The sequence below is a fragment of the Arachis hypogaea genome, chromosome 5 (genome assembly GCF_003086295.3).
Source record: "Arachis hypogaea cultivar Tifrunner chromosome 5, arahy.Tifrunner.gnm2.J5K5, whole genome shotgun sequence".
Classification (NCBI taxonomy): domain Eukaryota; kingdom Viridiplantae; phylum Streptophyta; class Magnoliopsida; order Fabales; family Fabaceae; genus Arachis; species Arachis hypogaea.
In genome coordinates, this window is record NC_092040.1 from 90,893,692 (window position 1) to 90,907,926 (window position 14,235).

The window sequence follows — 14,235 nt, forward strand, 5'->3', positions numbered from 1 at the left end:
TTTTGCTAAATTGTCTGTCCTACGAGCGGACATTCTATCAGATGGAGTGGAGTAGACATGGCAGAAATAGAGGCTCTCCTAGAGGAAGCAGCAGAACTAGTTGATGATTCTCAGCAAAAGAACCCCAAATTACTACAGGTATATAGTTTACTTGCATAACCTTGTATTTTCTGTGATCTATTGGCTAGACAGACCTAATCATTTTTGCTAATCCTTCATTATTTTCTCCATTCAATTTTCCCCCCTTTTCCCTGTAACATTTTGCACTACTTCCTGCTTCTGTCATTTTTTCATTAACTTTCAATTTTTAATTAATTACAGCACTTATAAAGTTAAGTATATCCTCAAGAGGCAAGAAAGATGGATCATGGAAGTTCTGTGAAGGTGATATACGAACACCATGATCTTTGGCTTACCCACACCAGGAAATAACTTACATTGCTGCTAACTTTGGTTTATTTAGGCAGATGATTACATATATTTTCAGTGTATACTGTATAAAGGTAAGAAACAGTTTCTCTTTTACTTTATATTATAAGGAAGATGAATAGCTGTCCTCCAACCCCTCCCTTTTTCTTGTCGATTAAAGTGTAAAGAACCGATATGATTGACAATTCATTGTAGTGAGCAGAAAATTCCTGATAAAATTTTTTTTAACGAAGTAATGTGAAAATAAATTATTATGGAGTCCATAGTTAATCTTTTCTTCTATGTTAATGAATATATTATAGTGTTACCAGTGTTTTTCATGACAAGGAAATATTCTCTAGTTAGGCTTTTTCTTTTTATTATTTCTTCTGCAGAATTTTAAGAATAGCAAATACAACTAAAAACGTGAGATTTGAGAGTTGTATCTGCGCAACTGGTTAGGAACTTAAGGATGGATATATTTTGTCCAAACGAATCCCCGCTCTAAATGATTCTAACTCTAGGTTCTTCTAAAAGTATGAAAACACTGATGCTATGCATCTTGAATAGATTGCTGAAAATGCGATTGCTAGATACATGTTACAGAAATATGTGGTTGCATCCGATTCAGAGCCAATAAGTTTATTCAAACAGTAAATTTCTGGCACAATTCGGTCTCTGTAACAATTTTTCCCGTGAAAAAATTAGGGTGAATTTAGTACTTTGAGCACTTATACTTTAATTATATATTAAGAAAATTTATGGATTGACCAAGTCTCATTTTGCTAATTGCTACTATAGCAATGTATAGACTATAGAGTAATTTTGATTTTTTTAGTATCATTTCTAGTTGACCAAACCAAAGATTAACTATAAGCCAATTTGAGCTCTATACATAAAACAAGTAAGTTAACAATTCAATCAATCTAAGTTGGTTATAAATTATAGAGTAATCAGTACCAAAAGAATCATGTTCTTATGAGACATTGAACACCTAAATAAAAAAAGTCCAATAAATAATAGAAAAGATAGTGAAACATGGGATAAAATAGACATGCAATTACATTTAATTATGTGCTACCGAATAAGTAAAAATAATTTTGTTTCCAGATAATAACATAAAAATAAATTAGTATTTAATAATGGACAAAATGTGATTAGAAATTTTTTTTTTTTAAGTTAAGAATGAGATTGAAATTCATAACTTCTAGGTGAATATGAAGAGATTATGCCATTTGAATTATAACTCGATGAAAGATGTGATTATAATATCAGATGTTAAGGTAAAATTCAATACATAAATATCCGTTATACATATATATAAGGTCGTAAATTTATATTTTTAATAGATTTAACAAGACAATTAAATTAAAAATAATACATATCAGTTTTTTTTGGAACATGAATAATATCTATACATGAATTCGATTATTCTTCCCCAAACATCAATAAGCCCAAATGTTTTAGCCTTTTAGGCCAAAATTCTTACTTCAATTATTTCTTTTTTTTTTTGAATTTTTATTTTATTTTAATTTTTTGTCACAGAAAATTGCGCTTGCCCTAAGGAAAGCAAATTAGACAAGTGAACATCAGTTGCAGAAAAGCGAGCATAGAAGAAAATTCACTGCATTCAAAGTTTCAAACTCAACACAGATCTGAGACAGAGACAGTGAACAAGGACGAACAAGATGGGTCGCCAAGCGTTAACCAAGCTGATCGCCACCTTCGCCTCCCGTCGCGGCCACTCCATCCGCCACTTCACGGCGAGTCCCACTCCCTCCCCCGCCGTCTTTGTTGACAAGACCACCCGCGTCATTTGCCAAGGCATTACCGGCAAGAACGGCACCTTCCACACCGAGCAAGCTATCGAATACGGCACCAAATGGTAATCTCCCCGTCCTTCCTCCTTCCAACATTTCCGCGATCAGCTGAATTTGTTGACCCATTTTGAATTTGGATTAGCGATCCTTAGGTTCTATTCGTTTGTTATGTGTGTGATGTTGAAACTTGAAATGAAATAATGTGTGTCAGTGAAATGAAGGATTGAACTGAATACGTGGCTGATCTCTATGTGTTTGATGTTATGTGCGGGTGATTAGGTGGGTGGTGTGACACCAAAGAAGGGTGGTACGGAGCATTTGGGTCTACCTGTGTTCAACACTGTTGCGGAGGCGAAGGCTGAGACGAAGGCCAATGCTTCAGTCATCTATGTTCCTCCACCTTTTGCCGCGGCAGCAATTATGGAAGCCATGGAGGCTGAATTGGATCTTGTTGTTTGCATCACTGAAGGCATTCCCAGCATGATATGGTAATTTTCTCACTCTATAATGTCAAATTTGTAGGATACTAGTACACCAGATATATAGTAGAATTGTAGAGATTGATTCATTATTCATAATCCCTAAGTATATGAGCTTCACCTTGCCTTGCCTTGCCTTAAGTCTCATTGTTTCAATAATGAAAATTTTCTTCGAAGTTTCTAATGAACTTGGAAGTTATATGTTATTTCCTTTTTCAATTTTAGATGACTGTCTATGTTGTGTCAGTATGTCACGGTCAACGAAACAATTTTTGAGGTAAACATGTATAGACATGTGTTGTCTATGTTTAATGCAAGATTCATGTGTGTGTGACACTCAAATGATGCGTTGATGCTTCATCGGTTTTGTTATATTTTTTTTTTTTATGTTAGCATTTACATGGCTTAAGACAGCATGTCTATTCCATCTATGTAGTTCAGTATAAATAGTTATTATCAGTTATTCCACATTGAGAGAAGCTGATTGGGATCGTCACAATATATGTGTCTAAAGATAGTATACATAGGAAATTCCACCTAGTGAGAAAGAGTTTGGTTGTTATTATATGCTTAATTGGGCATTATGAATTAATCTCTTCTATTAGGTCAACGGTATTTGGAACTTACTTATAACAACCTATGTAAATAGAACTTTTTTTCCTTTTTATTCCGAGATAGGTTTATCTTATTACATGTAGAGGTTTCAATTGTTGATTCTTTGAAATCTATTTCGTTCTATTTATAGGTTTGATATTGTAGTGTTTAGTAGTGAAAGATTAGCTTGACAAACGCATAAAACTATTGGTAGTATTAATGGATATGAGAATCTGGACTTATGGACTAATATTAAAATATCATATGAAATCTTATGTTTGAACTTGAGCGATTGCTAAGCACCATTACACTAGTGTAGTTTACATATTGCTCACTGCTGCTGAAAATATTACTAAAGTTATTGTGTTTATGCTAGGTAAAAGTTAAAGCTGCTCTTAACCAGCAGTCCAAAACTCGTTTGATAGGACCAAACTGCCCTGGTATCATCAAGCCTGGGGAATGCAAAATCGGAATCATGCCTGGTTACATTCATAAACCTGGCCGTATTGGAATTGTATCTCGTTCTGGTACCTTGACATATGAAGCGGTGAGTCATTATTTTGATTTCGAGTTGAATATATAGTTTGTTCAATAGTGGATGCAATTGAATTTTTTGGCTAAATGGTAAGTGTTGTTTGTCTGGATTGGGTTCTTTTTAATTTTTTTTCCCAAATTTTTCATGGGATATGATATCGGTAGTATGTAGAGGAAAATATTGGCACATACTACTTGGGATACTGATGTATCTTTTGCCACTTTTCTTCAGTTGAAAATTGGTTCATTGACCTACTGCTTTTCCACTTGTGATTATACCATTCATAAAATATTTATATGCCACTTTTTGAATTATCATCTGTTTTGGTTCACTCCAGTTCTTAGTTGGAGCACGATAATCAACTATAGGTTTCAATGGATCAATTTTCTTGCTCAGTTTCTTGACATTTAATGCCTCTACTTGCATGCATCTTTTATAATTTTAGTTTAGCAACACTGATTCAGCATTCATGTTTGTTACCAAATAGCTGGCTTTTATTCCTGGGAGTTATTATCATTTGAATATTCAAGTTCATTTTGATTCATAATTAATGATGTTCATTGTTTAACAAAGGATAAAGTATGTGTTCTTAACTATTTAGGTTTTCCAAACGACTGCTGTTGGCCTTGGACAATCCACATGTGTCGGTATTGGAGGAGATCCCTTTAATGGAACAAACTTTGTTGATTGCCTTGAGAAATTCATTGCAGACCCTCAGACAGAAGGTACGTTGTCATATTTTATCTCTTTTATTGTCATTTATATTACTGCATGTTTTGACTATCTTCTGATCCTTGGCAGTGACTTCTGTGAGTATTTTCTTTGTATCGTGAAGTGTTTTCCTCTGGGAATTATGGGGTAGAGTCATTTGTAAATACTTTCTGTTTGTTTAATTCAGGTATCATTCTTATTGGAGAGATTGGAGGAACTGCAGAAGAGGATGCTGCTGCATTAATCAAGGTTCGTTTTTAATTATTAGCTGTGCATATGATTTTGTCTTTTACTTAATTATCAGTATTTGAGAAATTAAAACATGTTTTTGATCTTGTGAGTAAGGAACACAGCTAGGCTTTCATAATATGTTTCCTACATTATAATTATGATTTTGAGGAAAGTATTTATGTTATGCTGAATTATAATATGAGTAGAACTTGCTGCTGCAGTATTCTGTTCCAAATTTCCAAATGTTTTAACTTTTAAGTGATAGATTACTCTTTTTATGGGTGAGTGGATATTAAAGCAATTCATTGCTAGCCATCACTTCTAAATGTTATCTTCTTCTTGGTCCAACATTTTCAAAATTTTATGTTTTGTTGTTATTCTGCTTGTATTAACTAGGTCTAAAAGCTTTTGGTTCATTCATTTTGTTATATATGATCATGTGTAGTAGAAAAAAGGTCCATATATTGTTGTGCATATATTAAATGTTATAAAGTGTTGCCCGGTGATATTTATGCTACATATCATAAACATGCTCAGTTATCATGTTATTTTAGACTACCATGTTGATGTTAGGCGGTTCTTAACTTTGAAATGGCATTCTATACAGGCAAGTGGTACCGAGAAGCCTGTTGTTGCATTTATTGCTGGATTAACTGCTCCCCCTGGCCGTCGTATGGGCCATGCTGGAGGTAAGGATATTTTATATATATGTGGAACTGATGACTTGTAATGGAACATACCAATGCGGCTTGTTGCTTGTTTTGGAGAATTAGATAGCATAATGCATGCTTATTTTGCTCCTTTCTCTCCATGCCATGGGTTTTAGTTTACAATTTATAACTGATATTTATGGATGTCCTTAAATGCCACAATGTCAGTTGATGCCTTTTATTTTGCAAGCCAAGGGATTTTGAATTTATTAGTTTAGTTAACAAGTGACAATTATTAACTACTATATGTTTTCCCTTTTAGTTTGACCAAGAACTGTGTTGTTTGATATGAATGAGTTCATGTAAAGCATCTTATGCTTAAGCCTTAATGTGCTACAATTTGCTTAATACAGAGGAGGCACCCTTAGTTTGTTGAGGGGAGAAAGTATCGTTCATTTCGAAACTGTTCTATTAAAGACTGAAGTTCTCATTGAAAACTGCACTATAGATTGGAGGAGTTTAGTTGATATTTTGGCCATTTAGCTTTGGGATACTTCTTAGTTATATGTTCATTTTACGTAATTTTATTATGATTGGTATTAAATCAACCATACATCCTGAATTTGTTTGTGCTCGTTTGTGCAGCTATTGTCTCGGGTGGCAAGGGCACCGCACAAGACAAAATCAAAACCTTGAGGGAAGCTGGTGTCACCGTTGTGGAGTCCCCTGCCAAAATTGGAGTCGCTATGCTAGATGTTTTCAAGCAGAGGGGTTTGGTGCAATAGTTTGGGTTCATTTGACTTTTAATCAAACCATATTGGTTTTTGTTGTCTATAACACAATCGGAAAACTTGATCCCCATTGATAGCAATGGGACTTTTTCCTTTTTCCCCCAAAGAAAGGCTGAGAGGTGCATTAAAATAAAAAAAAAAGGTTAAAAAGTCATTCAAGATTCTTCGTATTTCCGGCAAGATTGTTATGGTCTCTACCAGTTTTGTGGCACCGATTTGTAAACATCTAATTTATCATTTGCAGTGAATTTCCAGCAGCTTAAAATTGCTGTTTCTGCATCGGTAGCCTGCAACTGGGTACTTCTGTGCATGTTTATGGTAGCTTTGTTATCAATACGCATTATGATATAAACTCACCCTGTTGCAGTGACTTTCGAACTACCTAAAATTGTTCTGCAAAGTTGGTCACCTATAATGTTTGTCTTATGATTCGCTGTGGATAATCTTGGGCATACATATGTTGTCACTTGTCATATTTTGGTACGTCATTGTAATTCAGTGATGGACTAGAAACTAAAAAGTGATAGTAACGTTCAAAGAGGCAAAAAAGAAGAAAAAGAGAAAGAAAAACAGATTTAGCAAGTTATTATTGGTTAGAACATTGGCAATTAAGGTAGCTATTTTTTTTAGAACATCCATAAGTTTTGAACAAGAGGGAACAATATTATATTAGCCTATGGATTGTATGCATGATATAACCTGATGATGCAAAAATCAGGAATTTTGTAAGACTAGTCTTAAATGCTATGCTGACTGGTACGATAAATAAACCTCGTTCTACATATCTCAATCTTTAAGTTCTAAATTGCACTTCAGCTCTTGCTGTTGAAGAATTACCATTAGTCGAAAAGGGCAGTTTTTTGTCCAGAAGATGAAGTTCATCGCCTGTGTGACATTAAACACCTAGTTCTAGTGTGCCATCCATAAAAATTATTTTGACGAGTAAACCGCTATATATATATATATATATATATATTCAAAAGAATTTTAGAAATTAGACTTAGATATAAATATGATTAGAAAATGAAATAGATTTATCCTAAAAATTTGATGATGTTTACTATTTTTTGTTAATGAAAAAAATCCATTTAAGAAATGAAGAAAGGATATCTAAAAATCAAATTTTGGTTCGGATTTTTGGTACACTCTTAAGTATTATCTAAATGTTGTCACAAAATTTTGAATCATATGTATTAACATTTTGTCAAATACAAAAGTTATTTTCACTTATAAAAAATGTATTTTTTATTATTTTTAAAGGGAATTAATTTGTCTTAGATTTTAATTTTGATATACCGTCGACGTAAAATAATTTTACACGTGTATTTAATCACATAACGTCACATCAGCATAAATAATTACTTGTTATATTGACCACTAAATAGTCATCCAAAAAATAGATATGATTTCATAATTGTATTAAACGTTTTACATAACAATACATTAAAACTAAACTTTGTCTTATAATGATATTTTTAAAAATTTAATTATCTTATAATAAAATTTACTAAAAATTTATTTGTCGAACACATTAAAATTTGATTGAAAACAATATAAAAATTAATATGTTCGACGAAGTATCAAAGATTTCTAAGATAAAAATTTATATGACACCAACATATCCAAATTAAAATTCGTTGAACCAATTTAAGTATTTTCTGCTGAGATTGTTTTTCCTATTTCTATTTTTGGTTAAATGTGCATGGTTTTCTTGTCACCGTCTGTATTGGGCCTTGTGCTCTGTAGCTCATAAGCTCAAAGCTGTGGTCCAAAAATCCAAGCAATAAACTCGTTTCCTTTACTTAGTCCTAAAACTTGAAAGCAATAAATTCCAAGCCAGTAGTAGTATTAACTATTAAGGGTACCTCGTTTTCGTTTGTTCTGCGGATTTTGGACTTTGGAGTTTGGAGTATCTTGGATTTCATTCACCAACCTTTGGTTTTAGCTCTTGTCTAGTGTTTGGTATATACACTATTCAGATCCCTCATTTGGGTTTGGATTGGAATAAGGAATAACTCTCACTTTGTTTGATTCACTCACTCTATTTACCATTTTCATATTTGTTGTTGACTTTGACTCTTCTTCCTCTCTTCTTCGATCAGATCCACACTCTCATTACACCCCAACTGCAACACACACACTCACACTAGGGTTTTTCAAATTTTCCATGGAAATCCCCACACCCTAACAAAATCCACTCCGTTTTCTCCACTCCCATACAAAAGAAATCAAATTTCCTACCATTCCGATCCGCTCAACCATGGCAGCCAGCTCGAAACCCGGATCACCACGGCCGCCACCTTCCTCGTCGTCATCAATGGCGCAAGATCTCTTCAACAATTTCTCGTTCTCCAAAACCCTCAAGCTCAAGACCAAGCAGCAAGAGCTTCTGATCCGCGTCACTGTCCTCACACTCATCTACATCCTAGCCTTCATCACTCGCCTCTTCAGTGTTCTCCGCTACGAGTCCATGATCCACGAGTTCGACCCTTACTTCAACTACCGCACCACTCTTTACCTCACAAAAAACGGCTTCGCCGAGTTCTGGAATTGGTTCGACTCGGAGAGCTGGTACCCACTTGGACGCATCATCGGCGGAACCCTCTACCCCGGTCTCATGCTCACTGCCGCCGCGCTCTACTGGGTCCTCCGCTTCCTCCGTTTTGCAGTCCACATCCGCGAGGTTTGCGTCCTAACGGCGCCGTTTTTCGCCTCCAACACCACCCTCGTTGCTTACTTCTTCGGCAAGGAGATTTGGGATTCCGGCGCAGGGATCGTCGCCGCGGCTTTGATTGCAATCTGCCCTGGGTATATTTCGCGGTCTGTGGCAGGGTCCTATGACAATGAAGGCGTTGCTATTTTCGCGCTTTTGTTGACATTTTACTTGTTTGTTAAGGCTGTTAACACTGGGTCGTTGGCTTGGGCTCTGGCTTCGGCGTTTGGATACTTCTACATGGTTTCGGCTTGGGGTGGTTATGTGTTTATCATCAATTTGGTGCCACTTTATGTGTTGGTGTTGTTGGTTACTGGGAGGTACTCGTTGAGGTTGTATGTAGCTTATAATTGTATGTATGTAGTGGGAATGTTGCTTGCTATGCAGATTAGGTTCGTTGGGTTCCAGCATGTTCAGTCTGGAGAGCACATGGCTGCTATGGGCGTGTTTTTCTTGATGCAGGTTGAGATTTTTCTATGTTGCCTTGTTGAATTGCTTTTTGTGCGTATGACAGATGATTTTCGAGCAAGTTGATAATATGTTATTGATTGAGTTGCATTCTTGTTCGCATTCCTGGTTTTAATTGTGTCTGCATTATGGAAAATATAGCATAGGTTGTTGAGTCCAATTTAAAATCATTGTTATAGTAATCAGTTACTGAGTTGAGCGTTGCTTGTTATTCATCTTGTGCTCGCACATCACCTTGCATGTAGAATATGTGGCAGAATCAAATTGTAGGATTGCTGAAAACTAGGTCAGACTGGATTTAATCAAATCATGAACAATGCAGATGTGAACTTGTGAAGTGATCTGTGTTTGGCACTTCATAGTTTATAGGTCTTTTGTAATTACATTGAGGAAATTACCTTTGATGGATGCATTTACAACCTAGCTGTTTTAGTTTGTTTTTTCCCGCCCAGGTGGCCTGCCTTGTTATATATTTGATTTGATCTGTAGTTGCAATACTTTATTCTCTGTTTCCCTTGTCATTCAAGTTGAATTTATCTTTGATAGTTAGGATTATGAATTGATTGTTACAACAAAATATCAGAATGATGTTTATGGTGAATTGCTGCTCCCTCTGAATGCATGTGATCTTCTTGTGACGCCAATTCTCATTGTTTTCCCAGGTTTTTTTCTTCCTAGATTGGGTAAGACATTTGCTCAGTGATGCAAAATTGTTTGAAGCATTTTTGAGGATCACGGTAACTGGTGCAGTTAGTGTTGGAGCCATTGCTTTGGGAGTAGGCACAGCATCCGGCTACATTTCTCCATGGACAGGAAGGTTTTACTCCTTGCTTGATCCAACATATGCTAAGGATCACATTCCAATCATTGCATCTGTCTCTGAGCATCAGCCAACTGCTTGGTCATCCTTCATGTTCGATTTCCATATCTTGCTTATACTTTTCCCTGCTGGGCTCTACTTCTGCTTCAAGCGCTTGTCAGATGCCACGATCTTCATTGTTATGTATGGCCTTACAAGCATGTACTTTGCTGGTGTGATGGTTCGTTTGATTCTTGTTGCTACCCCTGCTGTGTGCCTCATTAGTGCTATTGCGGTTTCTGCTACTGTGAAGAATCTGACTCGGTTGGTGAGGTCCCAAAGCCAAGCTGTTCAAAGTGGTTCTAGCAAAGGAGCTAGCACTGCAAAGAGTTCTTCCAAGGTTAGAACTTTCAATGGAATTAGTGGGCAATTGCTAATGTGAATTTTAACACTTTATGGTTACTTCCATGCAGGGTGTAATTGATAATTCCCAGCCTTTCCAAAGAAATGGTGCTATTTTCTTGCTTCTGGGTGCTTTCTATCTACTGACTAGATATGCTATTCACTGCACCTGGGTCACATCAGAGGCTTATTCATCTCCCTCGATTGTCTTGGCTGCAAGGGGGGCTCATGGAAACAGGGTCATCTTTGATGATTATCGTGAAGCTTACTTTTGGCTTCGCCAGAACACCCCACCAGATGCCAAGGTGATGTCTTGGTGGGATTATGGTTATCAAATAACAGCCATGGGTAACAGGACAGTTATTGTTGACAATAACACCTGGAATAATACACATATAGCAACTGTTGGGCGGGCAATGTCATCGTATGAGGATGAGGCCTATGAGATAATGAGATCGCTTGATGTTGACTATGTATTAGTTGTGTTCGGCGGTGTTACTGGCTATTCTTCTGATGATATTAATAAGTAAGTCCATCTGAAGTAATATACAATGCTTTTCTATGTTCATTTGAGTTGTTTAGCATATAAAAGTTTTAGGGTTGTCACCTGAACTTAGAATCATTTTGTTACATTGTTATGCTTAATGATTGCAAGAGTTCCATTTATCGCAATTGGTTGTTTTTGTTCTCAAAAATCGTTTTTCTAGTTTCTCCTCATCCTTGCTTGTGTTTCTTGTCCATACGTATTGTATTGTGAATGATAGCCCTCATATTGTTTAAAAAATAAGTTTCATTGGCAATCCATTTTAAGATAGTACACATCGGTAGTCTATTTCTATGAACACTTGTGTCAAGCATACTTCTGTTTCTCATGGTTTGATACTTTGCATTGCTGTGGCAATAAAAGATATATCTTGTTTTATAATTGACTCACTAGAATGAGCTTGGACACTGTGCTAGTAGATTTTCCTTTTGCTATATTTTCTTTACTTGTGAATATGTAAATTGATGCATATTTGATCATTTCATAGTTGTCGCCATCTTTCAATTTTCTTTTTAAAATAATTAATAAAATTAAAAAATTATCATTTGAGCAAGTAGTCTATATCTTAACTCCTATAAGGCCTTGCAACATTTTTGTACTGATATTCATAATTTTGTATAGATTTCTCTGGATGGTGAGAATCGGTGGTGGGGTTTTTCCTGTAATTAAGGAACCTGATTACCTTGTCAATGGAGAGTATCGTGTAGATAAAGGTGCAGCTCCCAAGATGTTGAACTGTCTTATGTAAGTTTCTTTCAACTTCGAGTTGGGCTTTGCTTTTTGAATCACTGTTTACTTCCAAGAAGTCTATATTTATACAAATCTGTTGGATTCTTCCCTTGAGACATTAAAAATAAGAAAAGATCCATATTTGGATACAACAATATAAAAGTAATTTTTTGTTTATTTACTATGTTAAAAACATTTTTTTAAGTAAAAAGGATCTTTTAAAAAAAAGATGTAAAGGCTTGTTTGATGTGTTTCTATAAGATTTTTTTTCAAGTGATCTTTTTTTAAAAGATCGTTTAGAAAGTAAAAGGAATTTCATGTTTAGGTATCTTATGTAAAACATCTTTTTATTTAACAATTATGTTTGGGTACAACAATATAAAAGTATTTTTTGTATATTTATTATATTAAACACATCTTTTTTTAAGTAAAAAAGATTTTTTTAAAAATGCAAATTTTAGCTGCTAAAAGAGATGTTTTATTTTTATTTTTCTAGTGTTTTTATTTTAACTACTAAAATTTTGCCAAAAACAATAAAAAATAATAAATTTTTTTTTTCATTTGGAAAAAGATATTTTTCTAACAACTTAATAACACTTAAACAAGCACAATATTATTTGTTATTTACATGTAAAGGCAAGTGATGAATTGATACATGGTGACTTATGCATTTTTTTTCCGGTGATTATCAGGTACAAACTATCTTATTATCGGTTTGGGGAGCTCACTACAGAATATGGCAAACCACCTGGGTAAGTTTCCATATCCCTTACGGTTTATACTTGTTTATTTAACACTGGCGCAGCATAAAATTTTGTATCTTCACTGACAGGTAGCCAATGTTATTTATATCATTATATTCTTTTATTTTTCTTTTTTTAAAGAATCTTATTTATGTTGTTCTATGCATGTGAGCATATAAGACTATAATGAACAATTAGTATTGGTATATATCCTTATTGACAATGATATTTATGAAGATATTATGCATAGAATCTATATATGCACCCTGTCATTGACACGAGGGGGAAGTACAATTACATGTAGGTGGTTTTTACTAGGGTATTTAATGAATCTATGACTTGATTAGCTTTCTGAAAGTCATAGTTCATCTGAATTTTGGAATTACATGGGTTTTTGATGATTCCTATTAGATATTATTCATTCTTCTAAGGAAGAGGTGACCAACCCTATATAGTATATTGAGACTAACCCATGTAACACTTGATATTAGTCCCTAAAATCTGAAATCCTGGTAAAATCTTGGTGCCTTTTTACAAGTGTGACCTGCGTTTTTAGGCTTGGAAAATGAATCGTTATTGCCGCCCTCACCTCCCCAACAGTCGCACATGTGCATCACTTAACAGATGGTCAGATGTGCAGTTTTCACTGTTCGCTATCTTATTTCAGCTAAACCCACCTTGTTTTCTACACATAGCACTCTGATTCAGGCCCCTGACATTGCCAGTTATCCTTTGTCCAAAGATTAATGATTGAAGTTCTGAAATTGGCACAACAAATTGTGAATATAGTGTATTTGCTTGATAATTGATACCTTATTTACAACTGCCTGTATTGTGGAATGACAGGTTTGATCGCGCTCGAGGAGTTGAAATTGGGAATAAGGACATAAAGCTCGAGTACTTGGAAGAGGCCTTCACTACCCAAAACTGGATAGTTCGTATTTATAAAGTGAAACCACCTAAAAACAGGTGGTAACTTTTAGAAAGGAAAAAAAGAAGTTAAAGTTAGACTTTGTTTTCTTTGCGGGAACGATAGAGCATTGTAGTGAGTGAACTTGAGAATTGAAAAACGTGTTTAGCTACGTTACAGATTGTGGACTGATTTTTGAAGTATTTACATGTAGAATACATTTAAGTTAAAGCTTTGGAATCATTTCTTTTTAGAAAAAAAGGTACCATTGCATTCCAACTGGTCGATATAACCTTGTGCTGTAAGTGCTACTTGTTTGGGCATGATTGCTTAAACGATACAAATTTTCCCCTATAATTAACTGGATTATTAGAGATCCCCCCCCCCCCCCCTTCTTCTTTTTTTTTTTTTTTTTTTTGAGTAAGCGCTGTAATTTTATATATGAAATTTGTCAATGGAAATTGTCATCTGATTCGTACTAAGTATACCATTAATGTTCTTGTGAATCTTTATCTGATAAAAACAACACACGCGTAGCATGAGGTGTGATAACATCAAATTGTGCTAGGCCACTCAATTAGAAGTGCCTCAAATGTTCAGACAGACAGAAAAAAAGCCTTTGGAATATCCTCTGGTGCTTCTGTCCAAACATTTAGAGCCTCATGATTGTTCATTTTCAAATTCAACAACACCCATCATTTTCATTGT

The 14,235-nt window shown here is 35.0% G+C and overlaps 1 protein-coding gene and 1 pseudogene across 1 annotated transcript; both read left to right on the forward strand.

Moving 5' to 3' along the window:
• The first annotated feature begins 1,952 nt into the window (after positions 1-1,952).
• Positions 1,953-6,571, forward strand: LOC112801868 (succinate--CoA ligase [ADP-forming] subunit alpha-2, mitochondrial-like; annotated as a pseudogene).
• A 1,678-nt stretch (positions 6,572-8,249) lies between these two features.
• On the forward strand, positions 8,250-14,009 carry LOC112801869 (dolichyl-diphosphooligosaccharide--protein glycosyltransferase subunit STT3B; the record flags this gene model as incomplete). The annotated part of the gene is given in 6 exon segments (XM_025844815.3): positions 8,250-9,394; positions 10,063-10,599; positions 10,673-11,127; positions 11,767-11,889; positions 12,567-12,626; positions 13,464-14,009. Coding segments are annotated over 6 exon segments (2,220 nt in total). The 3' UTR covers positions 13,594-14,009.
• Positions 14,010-14,235: the final 226 nt, after the last annotated feature.